This window comes from Ovis aries, chromosome 2 (assembly GCF_016772045.2).
Source record: "Ovis aries strain OAR_USU_Benz2616 breed Rambouillet chromosome 2, ARS-UI_Ramb_v3.0, whole genome shotgun sequence".
In the NCBI taxonomy this organism is placed as follows: Eukaryota; Metazoa; Chordata; class Mammalia; order Artiodactyla; family Bovidae; genus Ovis; species Ovis aries.
Window position 1 is genome coordinate 90,257,089 of NC_056055.1, and position 23,591 is coordinate 90,280,679.

General features: G+C 43.7%; 2 protein-coding genes and 1 pseudogene across 2 annotated transcripts; all 3 read left to right on the forward strand.

Annotated features, from left to right (window-relative positions):
- Positions 1-220: 220 nt before the first annotated feature.
- On the forward strand, positions 221-1,170 carry IFNT5 (ovine trophoblast protein-1 p5). The gene is given in 1 exon segment (NM_001123401.1): positions 221-1,170. A coding segment is annotated over 1 exon segment (588 nt). The 5' UTR covers positions 221-276; the 3' UTR covers positions 865-1,170.
- A 9,167-nt stretch (positions 1,171-10,337) lies between these two features.
- On the forward strand, positions 10,338-10,925 carry LOC114112850 (interferon tau-like; annotated as a pseudogene).
- Positions 10,926-15,862: 4,937 nt separating this feature from the next.
- LOC101106658 (interferon tau) lies at positions 15,863-16,450 on the forward strand. Its single transcript, XM_012127113.4, is given in 1 exon segment — positions 15,863-16,450. A coding segment is annotated over 1 exon segment (588 nt).
- Positions 16,451-23,591: the final 7,141 nt, after the last annotated feature.

Sequence of the window (23,591 nt, forward strand, 5' to 3'; positions counted from 1 at the left end):
CTCATTTAATTGATATACATTTATATTGACAAATCCAAATTTTATTGGGAAAAGTAAACTTCTACTATAAAAATTAAGAGTTTAGATTGGCTACATTTTCTAGGTCAAGTAGAAAATATCTAAATGAAAACAAACAGGAAGTGAGGGAGGAATTTTGGATAATGAGTACCGTCTTCCCTATTTAAAGCCTTGCTTAGAACCATCGTCATCAGAGAACCTACCTGAAGATTCCCCTGACCCCATCTCAGCCAGCCCAGCAGCAGCCGCATCTTCCCCATGGCCTTCGTGCTCTCTCTACTGATGGCCCTGGTGCTGGTCAGCTATGGCCCAGGAGGATCTCTGGGTTGTTACCTATCTCAGAGACTCATGCTGGATGCCAGGGAGAACCTCAAGCTCCTGGACCGAATGAACAGACTCTCCCCTCATTCCTGTCTGCAGGACAGAAAAGACTTTGGTCTTCCCCAGGAGATGGTGGAGGGCGACCAGCTCCAGAAGGACCAGGCCTTCCCTGTGCTCTACGAGATGCTCCAGCAGAGCTTCAACCTCTTCTACACAGAGCACTCCTCTGCTGCCTGGGACACCACCCTCCTGGACCAGCTCTGCACTGGACTCCAACAGCAGCTGGACCACCTGGACACCTGCAGGGGTCAAGTGATGGGAGAGGAAGACTCTGAACTGGGTAACATGGACCCCATTGTGACCGTGAAGAAGTACTTCCAGGGCATCTATGACTACCTGCAAGAGAAGGGATACAGCGACTGCGCCTGGGAAATCGTCAGAGTCGAGATGATGAGAGCCCTCACTGTATCAACCACCTTGCAAAAAAGGTTAACAAAGATGGGTGGAGATCTGAACTCACCTTGATGACTCTTGCCGACTAAGATGCCACATCAGCCTCCTACACCCGCCTGTGTTCATTTCAGAAGACTCTGATTTCTGCTCCAGCCACCAAATTCATTGAATTACTTTAGCTGATACTTTGTCAGTAGTAAAAAGCAAGTAGATATAAAAGTATTCAGCTGTAGGGGCATGAGTCCTGAAATGATGCCTTCCCTGATGTTATCTGTTGCTGATTTATTTATACCTTCTTGCATTTAACATACTTAAAATATTAGGAAATTTGTTAAGTTACATTTCATCTGTACATCATATTAAAATTTCTAAAACATGTTTATGATTTTGTGTTATTAAATTTGTACTTGATCGATTTATTAAATCATAGAAAATGAATTTCTTTACTCAAAAATGAAAATCTACCCCCCCCATTTTAAAATTTTATTAAAGAATGGGTGGTTACATTTGTTTATTCATTCGTTCCATTCTCACCAAGGAATACAAGTGAATAAAGCAAATGTAGCTCCTACTGCATGGAAACTCTCAGTCTTATACAGAAAAGGACATAAAAACAGTATTATTTTATTTTAATTATAGTAGGGGCTGCAAAGAGAAATAAAGGAAAAGAATGTCCTCACATGGGAAGCCTTAGGTCCAAATGATGCTGGAAAGACAAATAATGTTATCTATCTTACTAAGCTGCCTGCAGGGCTTCCCTGGTAGCTCAGCTGGTAAAGTGTGCGAGTGCAGAGCTAAAGACCCCTGTTCGATTCCTGGGTCAGGAAGATCTCTTTGAGTGGGATAGGCTACCTACTCACTACAGTATTCTTGGGCTTCCCTGGTGGTTCAGTTGGAAAAGAAAATGCCTGCAAGGCTGGAGACCTGGGTTGGCAAGATCCCCTGGAGGAGAGTTAAGCAGCCCACTCCAGTATTCTTGTCTGGAGAATCCCCATGGACAGAGGAGCCTGGTGGGCTGTAGCCCACGGGTCCCAAAGAGTGCAACACCACTAAGCACATGGCACAGAAAGTCCATGAATTCTCTTCACTTAGTTTCAAGTTACCAAAATCCAGGGAGACGTTCTTAGATAGACGTTACCTAAACACAATTATGTCTATAGAGTTGACCAAAAAGCACTTTTTTCTCCTTACTCTTAGAATCACAGACCATAGTTCCAGAGGGCCCAGGTAGATCATTTACATGGCAAAGGCACAAGAGAAATATCCATTCCTTCCAGCAAGCTTGCTTTATCAATTACACAAGCCTCACTTTGATACAGTAGCAGAGCTAGCAGAGGCCATTGTTCTCCTGATCTCCGGGCAGCCCCCATTCAACAAGGACAGCCACCCAAAGGCCCCATGTCCTAGTGGACAGGCACCCAGGGATTTCCCTGTTGCTTCTGGGATTCCACCCTGCAATTCTTGGGAACCCTATGGTAGTGGATGGCGACCTCAGGAATACCCTACAATTTGGGGATTACAGTCACCAACTTTTGGGCCCCCTGGGTTAGTGGAGAGCCACCTCAGGGTCACCCAGCAACTTTGGGGCCCCACATGCTGGTAGATGACCCCAATAACTTCCCATCCCCCGTCCTATATCTTGGCACTCACAGGAGTTTCTGCCATCTCCTGCCTGCCACCAATAGTTGGGTTGTACCCTTCAGGCTTACAAGACCCTTTGCCCAGCTCCAAGAACAAAGAAAGAATCTGCCGTCAAGAACAGAGGCATGGATGGTTTAAAGGATGGGAGGCGCTTACATGTCTGAAGCAAGGTCCTGTTGCAACAGCCCACCGTGTGTGGTGCATTGGGGGTGGGAAGTATTAATACATGATGACAGGCTTCATTCTGAGAGCAATGGAGGGATGGGGAATAGAGGGTGGGGAAGTGGGGAATGGGGAAGGAGGGAGAGGGGGTGGGGGAGGAGATTGCTAGTCCTAGTGGGAGTGAGATCAGGTGGGCTCATTAGTTATCATGGAAAGCAGTAGAGGGACAGGCCTCTCCCCACCCCTTTGACATTTTAAGATAATGGGATTAGAACTAACAATAGAAAGATCTCACCACAATCACTGCCATAATAAACATCTTAAGATAAGCAAGATACACTGTTCTATTGACTAAGACAAACCAATGTTGAAAAAAAAGTGTGTTTTTCTTCTCCTCCTTGAGAACTCCAAACCCTATATCCTCCTGGAGGGCCCCAGACCCCCCTCTCCTCCTTGGGGTCCCCAGGCTTCTTATCAATTTGCCTAGGAACTGACACTTTCAGAGATCTCTGATTCCTAGGTTAAATACATGTCAGTTGCTCAGTTGAGTACAACATGTTTGCAACTCCGTGGACTGTATCCTTTTCATACTGTTCATGGGATTCTCAAGGCAAGAATGCTGAAGTGGTTGGCCATTCCCTTCTGCAGTGGACCACATTTGTCACTTACAACCAACCTAGACAGCATATTAAAAAGCAGAGACATCACTATGCCAACTAAAGGTCCATCAAGTCAAGGCTATGCTTTTTCCAATAGTCACATATGGATGTGAGAGTTGGACCATAAAGAAAGCTGAGTGCTGAAGAATTGATGCTTTTCAACTGTGGTGTTGGAGAAGACTCTTGAGAGTCCCACTGAATGCAAAGAGATCCAACCAGTCCATCCTAAAGGAAATCCGTCCTGAATATTCACTGGAAGGACTGATGCTGAAGCTGAAACTCCAATACTTTGGCTACCTGATGTGAAGAACTCATGCTGATGTTGGGAAACATGGAAGGCGGGAGGAGAAGGGGGTGACAAGATGAGATGGCTGGATGAAATCAGCGACTCAATGTACCTGAGTTTGAATAAGCTCAGGGAGTTGGTGATGGACAGGGAGGCCTGGTGTGCTGCAGCCCATGGGGTCACAAGACTCAGACACGTCTGAGCGACTGAACTGAAATGGACTGTACCCCCAGGCTCCAGGTCCACGGAATTCTCCAGGCAAGGAAACTGGAGTGGGTTGTCATTTCCTTCTCCTGTATATTAAGTAAGTTTTGGGGTTTTCTTTTTTTTCTCTTCCTGCAACACTTCAGGGAAACTTTGGGGGGCAAGAGTACGTGGATAATTTTTGGACTCATCTGGCTGTCTTTCTGGGGGCTCCCCAGGTGCCACTGGTGCTAAAGAACCCACCTGCCACTGCAGGAGTCATAAGAGACCTGGGTTTGATCCCTGGGTCGGGAAGATCCCCTGGAGGAGGAAATGGCAACCCACTCCAGTATTCTTGCCTGGAGAATCCCATGGACAAGGGAGCCTGTCAGACATGACTGAAGTGACTTCGCACGCACACATGCTTGTGTTTGTGACGGTTTAACATCCTTTAAATATTACGATTCTTCCACTGTTTGGATGAGTATTTTTCAGATTTAACTTGCACTTTGCCATTTAGTCAGCAGAAATGTCACTTATCTTTCTTCACTTTCATCACATTTAGATATACGTATGTTTTATTTTTGCCCACAAATATCTACTCATTTGCTTTCTAGGAAAGTTCAAATGAGTGACTAAATATCCAAATCCTTGAAAATAATAGAAAATGAGGTGAAGCCCCTCTGCCATTCTTTTATTTCCCTTTGTATTAACCCTAGAATGAAATGGAACATAACCCAGGAGAGAGACAAACTTCGACCAGTGAATCACTATATAATTAATTATAAGTTCCTAAATCTTTCATTGTTTTTTAAATTTTAAAAGAAACATCATGAGAAAGTAAAGAAAGAAGGCTATATCTCCCTGACACAGCCTGGCCTCATGGCTCCACATTCTCAGCACAAAACAGAGATGGAAAGAGAAGTCAGCCCAACATTCGGATGTACCGCATGAATACTAAAGGTCACTGATTCCTGTGACACAGGCTTCTAAGAATATGTAATACCACCACTGAACTCCCTATAGCCAGCTCAGAAATTCTGAGGAAAACAAGTGTTCAGCAGTTTAAATATAAGGTTTCAATGAAAGAAGCTGCAAGGACACAATAAAAATTGCCTACTAAAGTGTAACTACTGCAACTGGATAATGCCACCACCTGGGTAGTAGTCTCACCTGGAAAATCCCATAGACACAAGAGTCTGGCGGGCTCAGTCCATAGGGACACAACTAATCGCACATGACGGAGTGACTGACACACACACACGTAGACAGAAACACACTTTAGCTCTCAGCATCTTGGCTGCTGACCCTTGATACCTGCGGACACAGGTCAGAAGAGGAAGTCATCACGGAGAACTCGGGTCCTTCACAGAAACACTCCAGGGAGAGGGTGGGGATCCTGGAAGGTGAATGATTTTGCAGAGAAAGAGACAAGCCCCTCCACAGTAGATCCTGAACTTCTGAGGATGTGGTAAGCCTGCCCTCACGAGTGAGTGCCAGAGAGTTTGGGCGAAGGACACTGTCATTCCAGACGAATAGTGCTATCAGGGGTGAAAACTACCTTGTGAGTGAGGCAGTGTTGGAAATATAATTAATTATCCTGGTTTAGAATCTTCACACTTAAGTGCACGGGAAAGAAACAGGCTTCCTGGCGGGGGTGTGAGCACAGCCTGCAGAGGACTGTAGATCGACCATAAAACACCGGTGGAAAGAAACAGCCACGTCTAGCGCATCATTCCTGACTGTCGACTTGAAGAAAAGTGTCACAACCTAAATGGTGAGAGTTACGTTTTATTGGGTGGGAATTCAGGAGACAGTATTTCAAGTCACCCTGAGAGAAGTGCTCCAAGGAGGTTGGCAGGGGAGACGGGGAGCCAGGTTGTAATAGAAGTTTGCAAGTACGGGCAGGTAGTCTGAACCTCAAAAGTATTTTTGTGAAGTAGAGAAAACCAGATCTCTCAAGTAAAGGAATTTAGCACTTTGCTCTGTATGGGAAGATGCGAGAGTCTGGGCTCACCGAAATCATTCTTTTCATGCATCTCACCTATCCTGGGGCCATGCGCCTTGCACTTTTTCACATCCTGAGTTCCCTTGGGCTCACCTTAGGGAGTGGCTGCAATCTGATAGCTGTCAGACCAGGGGTCTATTCCTCCTTTCTGAGCACCCTGGAGGGCTGGAAACTGATGACTTTATCATCTTGGTTTACTGCTATGGCAGGAAATACTCCATTCTTCATGACCTGTGGTCCACTGAAATGTAACCTCAGTCACCCGAATGAATGTTCTCAAAAGAGCAGAAACAAATGATTAGCTCATGCACTCATAATTACAAGCCTCTGCAGTGGCACCCCAGACCAGTACTCTTGCCTAGAAAATCCCATGGACAGAGGAGCCTGGTGGGCTGCAGTCCATGGGGTTGCTAAGAGTCGGACACGACTGAGCGACTTCACTTTCACTTTTCACTGTCATGCATTGGAGAAGGAAATGGCAACCCACTCCAGTGTTCTTGACTGGAGAATCCCAGGGACGGGGGAGCATGGTGGGCTGCCGTCTATGGGGTTGCACAGAGTTGGACACGACTGAAGTGACTTAGCAGCAGCAGCTCTGATTAAAACAAAACAAAATACAGAAACCCATATGGGCTGAGGGACTCTGACCTCCTATGTATAATGTAAGGAGAGAAAAATGCAGTTCAGACTCAAGGAAAAATTTTGTTCTTGATACAAAGAAAAGGAATCTTTATGTGTATTAAAATGTGTACATAAGTATATACATGTGTATAATTCTTGAAATCCCTATATAACCTCAGCCTTTAATTAGTTTTTCATTTATTTGATATCCATTTGGTGTGACAAATCCAAAGTTTAGTGGGAAAGAAAAAACTTATTGTTAAATTTTTAAGAATAGATTGATTACATTTTCTGGGTCAAATAGAAAATGTCTAAATGAGAACACAAAATGGATGTGAGAGAAAATTTATGACAGTGAGTACTGTCTTCCCATTTTAAAGCCTTGCTTTAGATTTATTATTCCCTTTAAATAATAACTACACTTGCATCCCTTCCACCTTGACCCAGGAGTAACACAGAACAGAGCCACAATAAAGGGATTTCAGAGAAGACAACTGTGCCCAACCAATAGCCTGGGGTGTGCCTATCTGGGTAGAGTTGAGAACTATTAAGGTAATCCAGTTGTAATTCGGAAATTAACAAGGATGTGCCCATGAGTGTGTGCGTGCATGTGTGTGTGGGTATGCCTGCGTGTGTGTACGTGTGTTTGCCCAGTGAGTGGGGAAGGGCTTCAATTTAGCCTAGGTCTTTCAAATCTGTGCCTTATTGACAGGCTTGTCTTCAGTTTGCTTCTCTCCAAATGAAAATGAGAGGGCTCTCTAATTCGTTTCTTGAATAAGTTTTGTTCCTTTTCTTTCTTCCTTCAACACTTTGGGGCCACTTTTGGGGTCAAGCATATATATACAATTTTTGGTCTCACCTGGCCATCTTTGTGGAGACTTCCCAGGTGACTCCAGTGGTAAAGAACTCGCCTGCCATTCCAGGAGACATGAGTCCATGGTTTAATCCCTGGGTCAGGAAGATTCCCTGGAGGAGGAAATAGCAACCCACTCAGGTATTCTTACCTGGAGAATCCCATGGTCAGGGGAGCCTGTCCACAGGGTCACAAAGAGTCAGACATGACTGAAGCGACTTAGCATGTGCACATGGCTGTCTTTGAGACTGTTTGACAACTTTCAAATATTATGATTCCTTCCATTTTTTCATTGACCTTTCTTCAACTTACATTACCATAGTGTCAGCAAAAAGACATTTGTCTATATTTTCTTTCATGACATTGAAAATTATATTTATTTTTGTCCACAAACAACTATCAACTTTTGCATTCCAGGAAAGTTGACATGAGAAACAAAAAATCTGTAGTGTTGAAAATCACAGAAAATATGGTGACACCCCTTGCCATTCCGTTCCTTCCTTTTGTATGAACCCTAGGATGAAATGTTTAGGAATGCAGCAGCAGGAGAGACAAACTGGCCAGTAAATCAATATGCAAAAAATAAGTTCTTAAATGTTTTTTTGCTGTTCTTTAAATTTAAAACAAAACATCATGAGTAAGTAAAGAAACAAGGCTATTTCACCCTGTCACAGCCTGGGCCTCACTGCTCTGCCTTCTGAGCACGAGACAGAGATGGATCGACAAGTCAGCCCAACAGAAGGATGTGGACTGAATGAACAACTGCAGGGCACCGATCCTGTGACACAGGCTTTCAACAGTACATCACACCCTCACTGAATTCCCTGTACCCGACGCAGATTCCTGAGCAAAACAAACCTTGAACACTTTCTGCAAAAGACTTGAACGATAAAAGCTGTAGTGGCAAAATAAAAATTGTCTACCAAAGGTGTAACAATTGCCATTGCATAATGCCTCCACCTACTTAGCTCTTCACACTTTAGCTCTCAGCATCTGAGGGCTGCTGACCCTTGATATTGGGGACATGGATCAGGAGAAGAGGAGGTCATCACTGAGAACTCCCCTCCTTCACACAAACACTGCACGGGAGAGGGTTGAGATGCTGGAAGATGAATGATTTTGCACACAAAGAGACAAGCCCCTCCGCAGTAGAAATCTGAAGTTCTCGGGATGTGGTTAGCATGCCCTTGCTGGTGAAGCCCTGAGAGGTTGGGTTGAGGACACTCTCATTCCAGAGGAAAAGTGCAACTGGAGGTGGTGGAGCAACACCTTCTGAGTGAGGGGGTACTCGAAAGACAATTTTTTTTGGAATTAGAATCTTCAGAACTACATGCACCAGAAAAGAAGCAGGATTCCCGGTGAGGATATTGGCACAGCCTGTGGAAGACTATGAAATTGAAAGTGAAGTCTCTCAGTCGTGTCCGACTCTTGGCAACCCCATGGACTGTAGCCTACTGTGCTCCTCCATCCATGGGATTGTCCAGGCTAGAATACTGGAGTGGGCTGTCATTTCCTTCTCCAATAGATCTACCATAAAAAGCAGGTGGAAAGAACTGTCATATCTTGTATATAGTTCCTGACTGCTGATCTGGAGCCTATCATACACAGTGGAGTAAGTCAGAAAGAAAAACAGCAATACAGTATATTAATGCGTACATACCGAATTTAGAAACATGGTAACGATGACCCTATATGTGAGACAGCAAAAGAGACACAGATGTAAAGAACAGAATTTTGGACTCTGTGTGAGAACGTGAGGGTGAGATGATTTGAGAGACTACCATTGAAATATGTAATTTATCATATGTGAAGTAGATCGCCAGTCCGGGTGCGATGAATGTGACAGGGCTCTGAGGGTTGGTGCGCTGGGGCCACACTGAGGGATGGGACAGGGAGGGAGGTGGGCGGGGCGTTCAGGATGGGACACATGTACAACCAAGGGTGATTCACGTCAATGTTATGCAAAAACCACTACAATATTTTAATTAGCTTCCAATTAAATGATATAAGTTAATTTAAAAAATAAAGAAATAATGACAACTTAAAAGTTGAAGTTATGTTTTATTTGGTGGGAATTCGGGAGGCAGTACATCAATTCACTCTGAGTGATTGCTCCAAGGAGGAGAGGGACAGAGTCAGGTTATATAGGAATTTGCAAGAAAGGGGATGTAGTGTGAACATCAAAATATTTTTGAGAATTTAAGAAAACTAGGTATCTCAAGTTAAGGAATTTAGCACTTTTCCTTTGTATGGGAAGAGGCAAGTGTCTGGGCTCAGTGGAAACATTCCATTCCTGAACCTCAGCTCTCCTGGGGCATTTTTCCTTGCATTTTCTTGCCTCTTGCATTTTTTCACTTCCCGAGTTGCCTTGGGCTCACCATAGGAAGCAGCTGCAATTTGGTAGCTGTTAGCCACAGGTGTATTCCCCCTTCCTGAGCACCCTGGAGGGCTGGAAACTCTTGATGACTGTGTCATCCTAGTTGACTGATATGGCAGGAGATACTCCACTCCTCATGATCTTGTGGCCCCAGTGCAATGTAATCTCAGGCACCTGAATGAATGTTCTCAAAAGAACAGAAACTACGGAGTAGTTCATTCACTCTTAATCACAAGCCTCTGCTCTGTGGAACAGAAAACACACTACAGAAACCAATATGGCCAGAGCGACTCTGAATTCCTATGCGTAAGATAAAGAGGGGGGAAATGCAGTTAAGAATCAAGGAAAACTTTTGTTTTGACATAGCACGAACACAAGGAATGCTTATATATATTATACTTCAATGTGTACATAATAAGTATATACACCTCTGTAAGTCTTTACATACTTACATACTTTCAGCCTTTCTTTACTTTCTCATTTAACTGATATACATTTGCATTGACAAATCCAACCTTTATTGGGAAAATTAACCTTCCACCATAAAAATTAAGAGTTTAGATTGACCACATGTTTTAGGTCAAATAGAAAATATCTAAATGAAAACACACAGGGGAAGTGAGACAGAAATTTTCAGACAGTGAGTACCATCTTCCCTACTAAGCCTTGCTTAGAAAGATCATCATCAGACACCCTACCTCCAAGGTTCCACCAGATGCCATCTCAGCCAGCCCTGCAGCAGCCTCATCTTCCCCATGGATTTGGTGCTCTCTGTACTGACGGCCCTGGTGCTGGTCAGCTACAGCCCGGGAGGATCTCTGGCCTGTGATCTGTCTCGGAACCACGTGCTGGTTGGCAGCCAGAACCTCAGGCTCCTGGCCCGAAAGAACAGACTCTCCCCTCACTCCTGTCGGTAGGACAGAAAAGGCTTCGGTTTCCCCCAGCAGATGGCAGAGGGTGACCAGCTCCAGGAGGTCCGGACCATCTCTGTGCTCCATGAGATGCTCCAGTAGAGCTTCAGCCTCTTCCACACAGAGTGCTCCTTTGCTGCCTTGGACACCACCCTCGTGGAGCAGCTCCGCACTGGACTCCATGAGCAGATGGAGGACTTCCATGCCTGCCTGGGGCAGGTGATGGGAGAGGAAGCCTCTGCCCTGGGAAGGATGGGCCCCACTCTGGCCTTGAACAGGTACTTCCATGGAATCCATGTCTACCTGAAAGAGGAAGAATACAGTGACTGCGCCTGGGATATCATCAGAGTGGAGATAATAAGAGCCCTCTCTTCATCAAGCAGCTTGTACAAACGGTTAAAAAAGACGGATGGAGATCTGAACTCACCTTGACATGACTCTCACCGACTAAGATGCCACATCACCCTTGTACACTCACCTGTGTTCATTTCAGTTGACTGATTTCTGCTTTAGCCACCAAATTCATTGAATTACTTTAGCCGATACTTTGTCAGCAGTAATAAGCAAGTAGATATAAAAGTATTCAGCTCTAGGGGCATGAGTCCTAAAGTCATGCTGGCCGTCATGTTATCTGTTGCTGATTTGCTTATTCCTTCCTGCACCTAACATACTTAAAATATTTGTAAAATTACAATTCATCTGTACATCATATTAACCTTTCTAAAACATGATTACCATTTCGTATTATTAAATTTGTACTTTGTTCTATTTATTAATTCTTATGAACAAAAATGAGTTTCCTTGCTCAAAAACTAAATCCAAACCTCCATTTAATGTATTATTAAAGAATGGGTGTTTACTTTTGTTTACTCATTCGTTCCATTCATATTATACACATACGTTGAGTACCTACGTGACAGACTGTGTGATTGTCACCGAGGAATACAAGTGAAGAAAGCAAATGCAGTTCCTACCGCATGGAAACTTCCAGTCTTACAGAGAAGAGGACATAAACACAGTATTATTTTATTTCAATTATACTAAAGACTGCCAAGAGAAATGAAGGAAAAGAATGTTCTCACATGAGAAGCCTTACGTACATATGATGCTGGATACAAATAATATTATATATCTTTCTAAGCTAACAGAAGGAAAGGAAAAGAATGTTCTCACGTGGGAATCTTTAGGTACATATGAGTCTGGATACAAATGATATTGCATATCTTCCTAAGTACCTGTGGGACTTCTCTGGTAGCTCAGCTGGTAAAGAATTCACCTGCAGAGCAGGAGACGCCGGTTTGATTCCTGGGTCAGGAAGATCCCCTGAAGAAACGATAGGCTACCTACCCACTGCAGTTTTCTTGGGCTTTCCTGTTGGTTCAGTTGCTAAAGTATCTGCCTGCAATGTTGGAGATCTGGGTTGGCAAGATCCCCTGCAGGAGGGTTAAGCAACCCACTCCAGTATTCCTGTTTGGAGAATCCCCGTGGACAGAGGAGCATGGAGGGCTGTAGCCCACGGGGTCCCAAAGAGTGCAACACCACTAAGCACACGGCACAGAAAGTCCATGAATTCTCTTCACTTAGTTTCAAGTTACCAAAATCCAGGGAGATGTTCTTAGATAGACGTTACCTAAACACAATTATGTCTATAGAGTTGACCTAAAAGCACTTTCTTCTCCTTACTCTTAGAATCACAGACCATAGTTCCAGAGAGCCCAGGTACATCATTTACATGGCAAAGGACCTATTTCCTATTTAAAGCCTTGCTTTAGATTTATTATTCCCTTTGAATAATAACTGCACTTGCATCCCTTCCAACTTGACTCAGTAGTAACACAGAACAGAGGCACAAATAAAGGGATTCCAGAGAAGACAACTGTGGGGTGTGCCTATTTGGGTAGAGTTGAGAACTATCAAGGTAATCCAGTTTTAATTCAGGAATTAACAAGGATGTGCCCATGAGTGTGTGTGTGCATGTGTGTGTGGGTATGCCTGCGTGTGTGCACGTGTGTTTGCTCAGTGAGTGGGGAAGGGCCTCAATTTAGCCTAGGTCTTTCAAATCTGTGCCTCAATTGACAAGCTTGTTTTCAGTTTGCTTCTCTCCAAATGACAAATGAGAGGGCTCTCTAGTTCATTTCTTGAATAAGTTTTGTTCCCTTTCTTTCTTCCTTCAACACTTTGGGGCCCCTTTTGGGGGCACGAATACATAAATAATTTTTGGTCTCACCTGTCCATCTCTGTGGAGGCTTCTCAGGTGACACCAGTGGTAAAGAACTCGCCTGCCAATCCAGGAAACATGAGTCCACCGTTTAATCCCTGGGCCCGGAAGATTCCCTGGAGGAGGAAATAGCAACCCACTCAGGTATTCTTGCCTTGAGAATCCCATGGTCAGGGGAGCCTGTCCACAGGGTCACAAAGAGTCAGACATGACTGAAGCGACTTAGCATGTGCACGTGGCTGTCTTTGAGACTGTTTGACAACTTTCAAATAGTCTCATTCCTTCCATTTTTTCATTGACCTTTCTTCAACTTACATTACCATACCGTCAGCAAAAAAGATATTTGTCTCTATTCTCTTTCATGACATTCAAAATTATATTTGTTTTATTCTTATCCACAAACAACTCTCAAGTTTTGCCTTCCAGGAAAAGTGGACATGAGAAACAAAACAATCTCTAGTGTTAAAAATCACAGAAAATATGGTGACACCCCTTGCCATTCTGTTCCTTCCCTTTGTATGAACCCTAGGATGAAATGTTTAGGAACGCAGCAGCAGGAGAGACAAACTGGCCAGTAAATCAATATGCAAAAAATAAGTTGTTAAATGTTTTTTTGCTGTTCTTTAAATTTAAAACAAAACATCATGAGTAAGTAAAGAAACAAGGCTATTTCCCCCTGTCACAGCCTGGGCCTCACTGCTCTGCCTTCTGAGCACGAGACAGAGATGGATCGACAAGTCAACCCAACAGAAGGATGTGGCCTGAATGAACAACTGCAGGGCACCGATTCTGTGACACAGGCTTTCAACAACACATCACACCCTCCCTGAATTCCCTATACCCGACGAAGAAATTCTGAGCAAAACAAATCTTGAACACTTTCTGTAAAAGACTTGAACGATAAAAGCTGTAGTGGCAAAATAAAAATTGTCTACCAAAGGTATAACAATTGCCTTTGGATAATGCCTCCACCTACTTAGCTCTTCACACTTTAGCTCTCAGCATCTGAGGGCTGCTGACCCTTGATATTGGGGACATGGATCAGGAGAAGAGGAGGTCATCACTGAGAACTCCCCTCCTTCACACAAACATGCACTGGGAGAGGGTGGGGATACTGGAAGATGAATGATTTTGCAAACTAAGTGACAAGGCCCTCCACAGTAGAAATCTAAAGTTCTCGGGATGTGGTTAGCCTGCCCTCACAGGTGAGACCCGAGAGGTTGGGTTGAGGACACTGTCATTCCAGGGGAAAAGTGCTACTAGAGGTGATAACCACCTTGTGAGTGAGGTGATGCTCTAAAGACAATTAATTATCTTGCAATTACAGTTTTCAGACCTACATGTACCAGAAAAGCAGCAGGATTCCTGGTGCGGTAATTGGCACAGCCTGTGGAAAACTATGAAAGTAAAAGTGAAGTCTCCCAGTCGTGTCCCACATTTTTGCAACCCCATGGACGACAGCTTACTAGGTTTCTCCATCCATGGGATTTTCCAGGCAAGGATACTGGAGTGGGTTGCCATTTCCTTTTCCAATAGATCTATCATAAAAGCAGGTTGAAACAAACTGCCATATCATGTATATTGCTCCTGACACTTGATCTGGAGCCTATCATACACAGTGAAGTAAGTCAGAAAGAAAAATACCAATTCAGTATATTAACGCATATATTTGGAATTTAGAAACATGGTAACGATGACCCTATATGTGAGACAGCAGAAGAGACACAGATGTAAAGAACAGAATTTTGGACTCCGTGCAAGAAGGTGAGGGTGGGATGATTTGAGAGAATACCATTGAAATATGTAATTTACTGTATGTGAAGTAGATCGCCAGTCCGGGTGTGATGAATGTGGCACGGCGCTCAGGGCTGGTGTGCTGGGACCACACTGAGGGATGGGACAGGGAGGGAGGTGGGAGGGGTATTCAGGATGGGGACACATGCACACCCAAGGGTGATTCATGTCAGTGTATGGCAAAACCCACTACAATATTGTAAAGTAATTAGCTTCCAATTAAAATAAATAGGTTAATTTAAAAAATAAAGAAATAGTGACAACGGAAAAGTTCATGGTTATGCTTTCTTTAGTGGGAATTCAGAAGACAGTATCTCAAGTCACCCTGAGGGAATTGCTCCAAGGAGCTGAGGGGAAGAGTCAGGTTATATAGGAGTTTGCAAGAAATAGGAGGTAGTGAACATCAAAGTATTTTTGTGAATTAAAGAAAACCAGCTATCTCAAGTTAAGGAATTTAGCACTTTTCCTTAGTATGGGAAGAGGCAAGTGCCTGGGCTCAGTGAAAACATTCCATTCCTGAACCTCAGCTCTCCTGGGGCATTTTTCCTTGCATTTTCTTGCCTCTTGCATTTTTTTCACTTCCCGAGTTGCCTTGGGCTCACCTTAGGGAGCAGCTGCAATTTGGTAGCTGTTAGCCCACAGGTGTTTTCCCCTTTCCTGAGCACCCTGGAGGGCTGGAAACTCTTGATGACTGTGTCATTCTAGTTGACTGATATGGCAGGAGATACTCCACTCCTCATGATCTTGTGGCCCCAGTGCAATGTAATCTCAGGAACCTGAATGAATGTTCTCAAAAGAACAGAAACTACGGAGTAGTTCATTCACTCTTAATCACAAGCCTCTGCTCTGTGGAACAGAAAACACACTACAGAAACCAATATGGCCTGAGCGACTCTGAATTCCTATGCGTAAGGTAAAGAGGGGGGAAATGCAGTTAAGAATCAAGGAAAACTTTTGTTTTGACATAGCACGAACACAAGGAATGCTTATATATATTATACTTAAATGTGTACATAATAAGTATATACACCTCTGTAAGTCTTTACATACTTACATACTTTCAGCCTTTCTTTACTTTCTCATTTAACTGATATACATTTGCATTGACAAATCCAAACTTTATTGGGAAAATTAACCTTCCACCATAAAAATTAAGAGTTTAGATTGACCACATGTTTTAGGTCAAATAGAAAATATCTAAATGAAAACACACAGGGGAAGTGAGACAGAAATTTTCAGACAGTGAGTACCATCTTCCCTACTAAGCCTTGCTTAGAAAGATCATCATCAGACACCCTACCTCCAAGGTTCCACCAGATGCCATCTCAGCCAGCCCTGCAGCAGCCTCATCTTCCCCATGGATTTGGTGCTCTCTGTACTGACGGCCCTGGTGCTGGTCAGCTACAGCCCGGGAGGATCTCTGGCCTGTGATCTGTCTCAGAACCACGTGCTGGTTGGCAGCCAGAACCTCAGGCTCCTGGCCCGAAAGAACAGACTCTCCCCTCACTCCTGTCGGTAGGACAGAAAAGGCTTCGGTTTCCCCCAGCAGATGGCAGAGGGTGACCAGCTCCAGGAGGTCCAGACCATCTCTGTGCTCCACGAGATGCTCCAGCAGAGCTTCAGCCTCTTCCACACAGAGTGCTCCTTTGCTGCCTTGGACCCCACCCTCGTGGAGCAGCTCCGCACTGGACTCCATGAGCAGATGGAGGACTTCCATGCCTGCCTGGGGCAGGTGATGGGAGAGGAAGCCTCTGCCCTGGGAAGGATGGGCCCCACTCTGGCCTTGAACAAGTACTTCCATGGAATCCATGTCTACCTGAAAGAGGAAGAATACAGTGACTGCGCCTGGGATATCATCAGAGTGGAGATAATAAGAGCCCTCTCTTCATCAAGCAGCTTGTACAAACGGTTAAAAAAGACGGATGGAGATCTGAACTCACCTTGACATGACTCTCACCGACTAAGATGCCACATCACCCTTGTACACTCACCTGTGTTCATTTCAGTTGACTGATTTCTGCTTTAGCCACCAAATTCATTGAATTACTTTAGCCGATACTTTGTCAGCAGTAATAAGCAAGTAGATATAAAAGTATTCAGCTCTAGGGGCATGAGTCCTAAAGTCATGCTGGCCGTCATGTTATCTGTTGCTGATTTGCTTATTCCTTCCTGCACCTAACATACTTAAAATATTTGTAAAATTACAATTCATCTGTACATCATATTAACCTTTCTAAAACATGATTACCATTTCGTATTATTAAATTTGTACTTTGTTCTATTTATTAACTCTTATGAACAAAGATGAGGTTCCTTGCTCAAAAACTAAATCCAAACCTCCATTTAATGTATTATTAAAGAAGGGGTGTTTACATTTGTTTATTCCTTCATTCCATTCATATTATACACATACATTGAGTACCTACATGACAGACTGTGTAACTGTCACCAAGGAATACAAGTGAGTAAAGCAAATGCAGTTCCTACTGCATGGAAACTCTCCGTCTTACAGAGAAGAGGACAAAAAAAAAAAGTATTATTTTATTTCAATTTATACTAAAGACTGCCAAGAGAAGTGAAGGAAAAGAATGTTCTCACATGGGAAGCCTTAGGTACATATGATGCTGGATACAAATAATATTATATATCTTTCTAAGCTGCCTGTGGGGCTTCCCTGGTAGCTCAGCTGGTAAAGAATCCACCTGCAGAGCAGGAGATGCTGGTTCGATTCCTGGGTCAGGAGAAATGCAACCCAGGAGGAGACAGACAAACTCTGACCAGCAAATCACTATGTAAAATATAAGTCCTAAATCTTTTGTTGTTATTTAAATCTAAAATGAAACATCATGAGTAAGTAAAGAAACAAGGCTATTTCTCCCTGACACAGCCTGGGCCTCATGGCTCTGCATTCTGAGCGTGAGACAGAGATGGATAGACAAGTCAGCCCAACAGACGGGTGTACCACATGGACAAGGAAAGGTCACTTTTTTCCATGATATACGCTTCTATTAGTACATAACACCATCCCTGAATTCCCTATAGCCAACTCAGAAATTCTGAGATAAACAAAGGTTCAACACTCTAAGTAAAAGAGCTGAGCGATAAAAGATGTAGTGGCAAAATAAAAACTGTCTACGAAAGGTGTAACTATTGCAAGCGGATCATGCCTCCACCCATACAGACAGTAAAAAACTGGTGGAAAGAAACAGTGATGTCTAGTATATTATTCCTGACTATCACCTTGAAGAAAAAAGTCACAACCCAAAAGTTGAGAGTTATGTCTTATTTGGTGGGGGTATTGGCACAGCCTGTAGAGCACTATAGATCTACTGGGCGGGGGGGGGGACAGTGGAATGAAATGGTGATGTCTAGTGTATTCTTCCTGAGTGTCGACTTGAAGAAAAAAGTCACAACCTAAAAGTTGAGAGTTATGTTTTATTTGGTAGGAACTCAGGAGACTGTATTTCAAGTCACCCTGAGAGAAGTGCTCCAAGGAGGTAGGGGGTAGAGGCCACGTTATATAGAAGTTTGCAAGAAAGGGCAGGTAGTTTGAACCTCAAAGGTATTTTTGTGAAGTAGAGAAAACCAGATATCTCAAGTTAAGGAATTTAGCACTTTGCTATATATGGGAAGATGCAAGAGTCTGAGCTCACTGAAATAATTTTTTTCATGCATCTCACCTATCCTGGGACCACGCACCTTGCATTTTGTCATATCCTGAGCTCCCTTGGGCTCACCTTAGGGAGTGGCAGCAATCTGGTAGCTGTCAGACCAGGAGTATATTCCTCCTCCCTGAGCACCCTGCTAAGTCGCTTCAGTCATGTCCAACTCTGTGTGACCCCATAGACAGCAGCCCATCAGGCTTCCCTGTCCCTGGGATTCTCTAGGCAAGAACCCTGGGGTGGGTTGCCATTTCCATCTCCAATGCATGAAAGTGAAAAGGGAAAGTGATGTGGCTCAGTCCTGTCTGACTGTGAGCGACCCCATGGACTGCAGCCCATAAGGCTCCTCCATCCCTGGGATTTTCCAGGCAAGAGTACTGAAGTGGGTTGCCAGTGCGGCTGCAAACTCTGAGGACTGTGTCATCCTGGTCGACTGATATGGCAGGAAACATACCATTCCTCATGACCTGTGGTCCCGTGAAATGAAACTTCATGAACCTGAATGAATGTTCCCAAAAGAGCAGGAACACCTGATTAGCTTATGCACTAATACTCACAAGCCTCTGCTCTGATTAAAACAGAAAACAAAATACAGAAACCTATAGGGACTGAGGGACTCTGACCTCCTATGTATAAGGTAAGGAGAGAAAAAACGCAGTTCAGAGTCAAGGAAATATTTTGTTCCTGACACAAAGAAAAGGAATCTTTACATATATTAAAACATGTACATAAGTATGTACCTGTGTATAAGTCTTTACATCCCTATATAATGTCAGTATTTAATTAGTTTCTCATTTATTTGATATCCATTTGGAGTGACGAATCCAAGGTTTAGTGGGAAAACTGAACTTCTATTGTAAAAATTAAAACCATAATAGATTCATTACATTTTCTGGGCCAAATAGAAAATGTCTAAATGAAAACACAAAATGGGTGCGAGAGAGAAAACTTCTGAAAATGAGTACTGTCTTCCCTATTGAAAGCCTTGCTTTAAATTTACTGTTCTCCTTAAATAATAACTGCACTTGTATCCCTTCCACTTTTCTCAGGAGTGAGAGAGAACACAGACACAAATAAAGGGATTTCAGAGAACACAACTGTGGCCAACCAATAGCCTGGGATGTGTCTATTCAGGTAGAATTGAGAAGTACTAAACAAATCTAATTGTAATTCAGGAATTTACCATGATGTGTATGTGAGTGTGTGTGCATGTGTGTGTGTGTGCGTGCGTTTGCTCAGAGAGTGGGGAAGGGTTTCAGTTTAGCCTTCAGTTCAGTTCTGTTCAGTAGCTCAGTCGTGTCCGACTCCTTGCGACCCCATGAATCGCAGCACGCCAGGCCTCCCTGTCCATCACCAACTCCCGGAGATCACTCAGATTCACGTCCATCGAGTCCATGATGCCATCCAGCCATCTCATCCTCTGTCGTCCCCTTCTCCTCCTGCCCTCAATCCCTCCCAGCATCAGAGTCTTTTCCAATGAGCCACCTCTTCGCATGAGGTGGCCAAAGTATTGGAGTTTCAGCTTTAGCATCATTCCTTCCAAAGAAATCCCAGGGCTGATCTCCTTAGGAATGGACTGGTTGGGTCTCCTTGCAATCCAAGGGACTCTCTAGAGTCTTCTCCAACACCACAGTTCAAAAGCATCAATTCTTTGGCACCCAGCCTTCTTCACAGTCCAACTCTCACATCCATACATGACCACAGGAAAACCATAGCCTTGACAAGATGAACCTTAGTCAGCAAAGTGATGTATGTCTCTGCTTTTGAATATACTATCTAGGTTGGTCATAACTTTTCTTCCAAGGAGTGAGCGTCTTTTAATTTCATGGCTGCAGTCATCATCTGCAGTGATTTTGGAGCCCAAAAAGATAAAGTCTGACACTGTTTCCACTGTTTCCCCATCAATTTCCCACGAAGTGATGGGACCGGATGCCATGATCTGCGCTTTCTGAATCTTGAGCTTTAGGCCAACATTTTCACTCTCCTCTTTCACTTTCATCAAGAGGCTTTGTAGTTCCTCTTCACTTTCTGCCATAAGGGTGGTGTCATCTGCATATCTGAGGTTATTGTTATTTCTCCCGGCAATCTTGATTCCAGCTTGTGTTTCTTCCAGTCCAGCGTTTCTCATGATGTACTCTGCATAGAAGTTAAATAAGCAGGGTGACAATATACACCCTTCACGTACTCCTTTTCCTATTTGGAACCAGTGTGTTGTTTCATGTCCAGTTCTAACTGTTGCTTCCTGACCTGCATACAGATTTCTCAAGAGGCAGGTCAGGTGGTCTGATATTCCCATCCCGCCTAGATCTATCAAATCTCTGCCTCCATTTACAGACTTGTCTTTAGATTGCTTCTCTCCAACTGACAAAGGAGAGGGCTCTCTAATTCATACGTTAAATAAGTTTTCTTCCTTTTCTTCTTCCTTCAACACTTTGGGGCCCCTTCTGGGGGCAAGACTACATGTACAATTTTTGGTCTCACCTGGCCATCTTTGTGGAGGCTTCCCAGGTGACACCGGTGGTAAAGAACCTGCCTGCCAATCCAGGAGACATAAACACCAGGGTTTGATCCCTGCGTCAGGAAGATTCCCTGGAGGAGGAAATGGTACCCCACTCTGGTATTCTTTCCTGGAGAATCCCATGGACAGGGGAGCCTGTCCACAGGGTCACAAAGAGTCAGACATGATTGAAGCGACTTAGCATGTGCACGTGGCTGTCTTTGAGACTGTTTCACAACTTTCAAATAATATGATTTCTTCCATTTTTTGGTAGCCCTTCTTTAGATTTAACTTACACTTTGCCATAGCGTCAGCAAAAAAGACATTTGTCTATATTCTCTCTCATGAACTTCAAAATTACATTTGTTTTATTTTTGCCCACAAATAGCACTAAAGTTCTGCCTTTCAAAAGTTGAAATGAGAAACAAATAATTTCTCGTCTTAAAAATCACAGACAATATGCTGACGCCCTCTGCCATTCTGTTCCTTCCTTTTGTATGAACCCTAGGATGAAATGTTTAGGAACGCAGCAGGAGAGAGACAAACAGGCCAGTAAATCAGTAAGCAAAAAATAAGTTCTTAAATGTTGTTTTGCTGTTCTTTAAATTTAAAACAAAACATCATGAGTAAGTAAAGAAACAAGGCTATTTCCCCCTGTCACAGCCTGGGCCTCACTGCTCTGCCTTCTGAGCACGAGACAGAGATGGATCGACAAGTCAGCCCAACAGAAGGGTGTGGCCTGAATGAACAACTGCAGGGCACCGATCCTGTGACACAGGCTTTCAACAATACATCACACCATCACTGAATTCCCTATGCCCGACGCAGAAATTCTGAGCAAAACAAATCTTGAACACTTTAAGTAAAAGACTTGAACAATAAAAGCTATAGTGGCTAAATAAAAATTGTCTACCAAAGGTGTAACAATTGCCATTGCATAATGCCTCCACCTACTTAGCTCTTCACACTTTAGCTCTCAGCATCTGAGGGCTGCTGACACGAGATATCTGGGGACATGGATCAGGAGAAGAGGAGGTCATCACTGAGAATTCCCCTCCTTCACACAAACACTGCACTGGAGAGGGTGGGGATACTGGAAGATGAATGATTCTCGGCAGTAGAATTCTGAAGTTCTCGGGATGTGGTTAGCCTGCCCTCATGGATGAGGCCCAGAGAGTTTGGTTGAGGACACTGTCATTCCAGAGGAAAAGTGCAACTGGAGGTGATAACCACCTTGTGAGTGAGGTGGTGCTGGAGAGGCAATTAATTATCTTGGATTAGAATATTCACACATACATGCATCAGAAAAGAAGCAGGATTCCTGGTGGGGGTATTGGCACAGCCTGTGGAAGACTCTAGATTTACCATAAAAGTCAGGTTGAAAGAAACCATCCTCTCTCGTATACTGTTCCTGACAGTTGATCGGGAGCCTATTATACACAGTGAAATAAATAAGTCAGAAAGAAAGACAGCAAAAGAGATACAGATGCAAGGAACCGAATTTTGGACTCCGTGTGAGAAGGTGAGGGTGGGATGATTTAAGAGAATAGCACTGAAATATGTAATTTGCTGTATGTGAAGTAGATCACCAGTCCGGGTGTGATGAAGGTGACACGGATCTGAGGGCTGGTGTGCTGGAACCACACTGAGGGATGGGACAAGGAGGGAGGCGGGAGGGGTTTCAGGATGGGGGAGACATGTCCACCCATGGGTGATTCATGTCAATGTATGGCAAACCCACTACAATATTGTAAAGTAATTAGCATCCAACTAAAATAAACAGGTTAATTTAAAAAAATAAAGAAATAATGACAACTTAAAAGTTGAAAGTTATGTTTTAGTTGGTGGGAATTCGGGAGGCAGTATATCAATTCACCCTGAGAGATAGCTCCAAGGAGGAGAGGGGAAAAGTCAGGTTATGTAGGAATTTCCAAGAAAGGGGACCTAGTGTGAACATCAAAGTATTTTTGAGAATTTAAGAAAACCTGCTATCTCAAGTTAAGGAATTTAGCACTTTTCCTTTGTATGGGAAGACGCAAGTGTCTGGGCTCACTGAAAACATTCCTTTCTGCATCTCAGCTCTCCTGGGGCAGTTTTCCTTGCATTTTCTAGCATCTTGCACTTTTCTCACATCCTGAATTGCCCTGGGTCCACCTTAGGGAGTAGCTGCAATTTGGTAGTTGTTGAAAAGGCAGAGGAACCAGAGATCAAATTGCCAACAAACAAACTGCCATCATGGAAAAAGGAAGAGAGTTCCAGAAAAACATCTATTTCTGCTTTATTGACTATGCCAAAGTCTTTACTGTGTGAATCACAATAAACTGTGGCAAATTCTGAAAAAGATGGGAACAGCAGACCACCTGACCTGCCTCTTGAGAAACCTATATGCAAGACAGGAAGCAACAGTTATAACTGGACATGGAACAACAGACTGGTTCCAAATAGGAAAAGAAGTCCGTCAAGGCTATATATTGTCACCCTGCTTATTTAACTTATACCCAGGGTACAGCATGAGAAATGCTGGGCTGGACGAACCACAAGCTGGAATCCAGATTGCCGGGAGAACTATCAATAACCTCAGATATGCAGATGACATCACCCTTATGGCAGAAAGTGAAGAGGAACTAAAAGCCTCTTGATGACAGTGAAAGAGGAGTGAAAAAGTTGGCTTAATGCTCAGCATTCAGAAAATGAAGATCACGGCATCTGGTCCCATCCCTTCATGGGAAATAGTTGGGGAGACAGTGTCAGACTTTATTTTTGGGGGCTCCAAAATCACTGCAGATGGTGACTGCAGCCATGAAATTTAAGGATGCTTACTCCTTGGAAGGAAAGTTGTGACCAACCTAGATAGCATATTGAAAAGCAGAGACATTACTTTGCCAGCAAAGGTCCGTCGAGTCAAGGCTATGGTTTTTCCAGTGGTC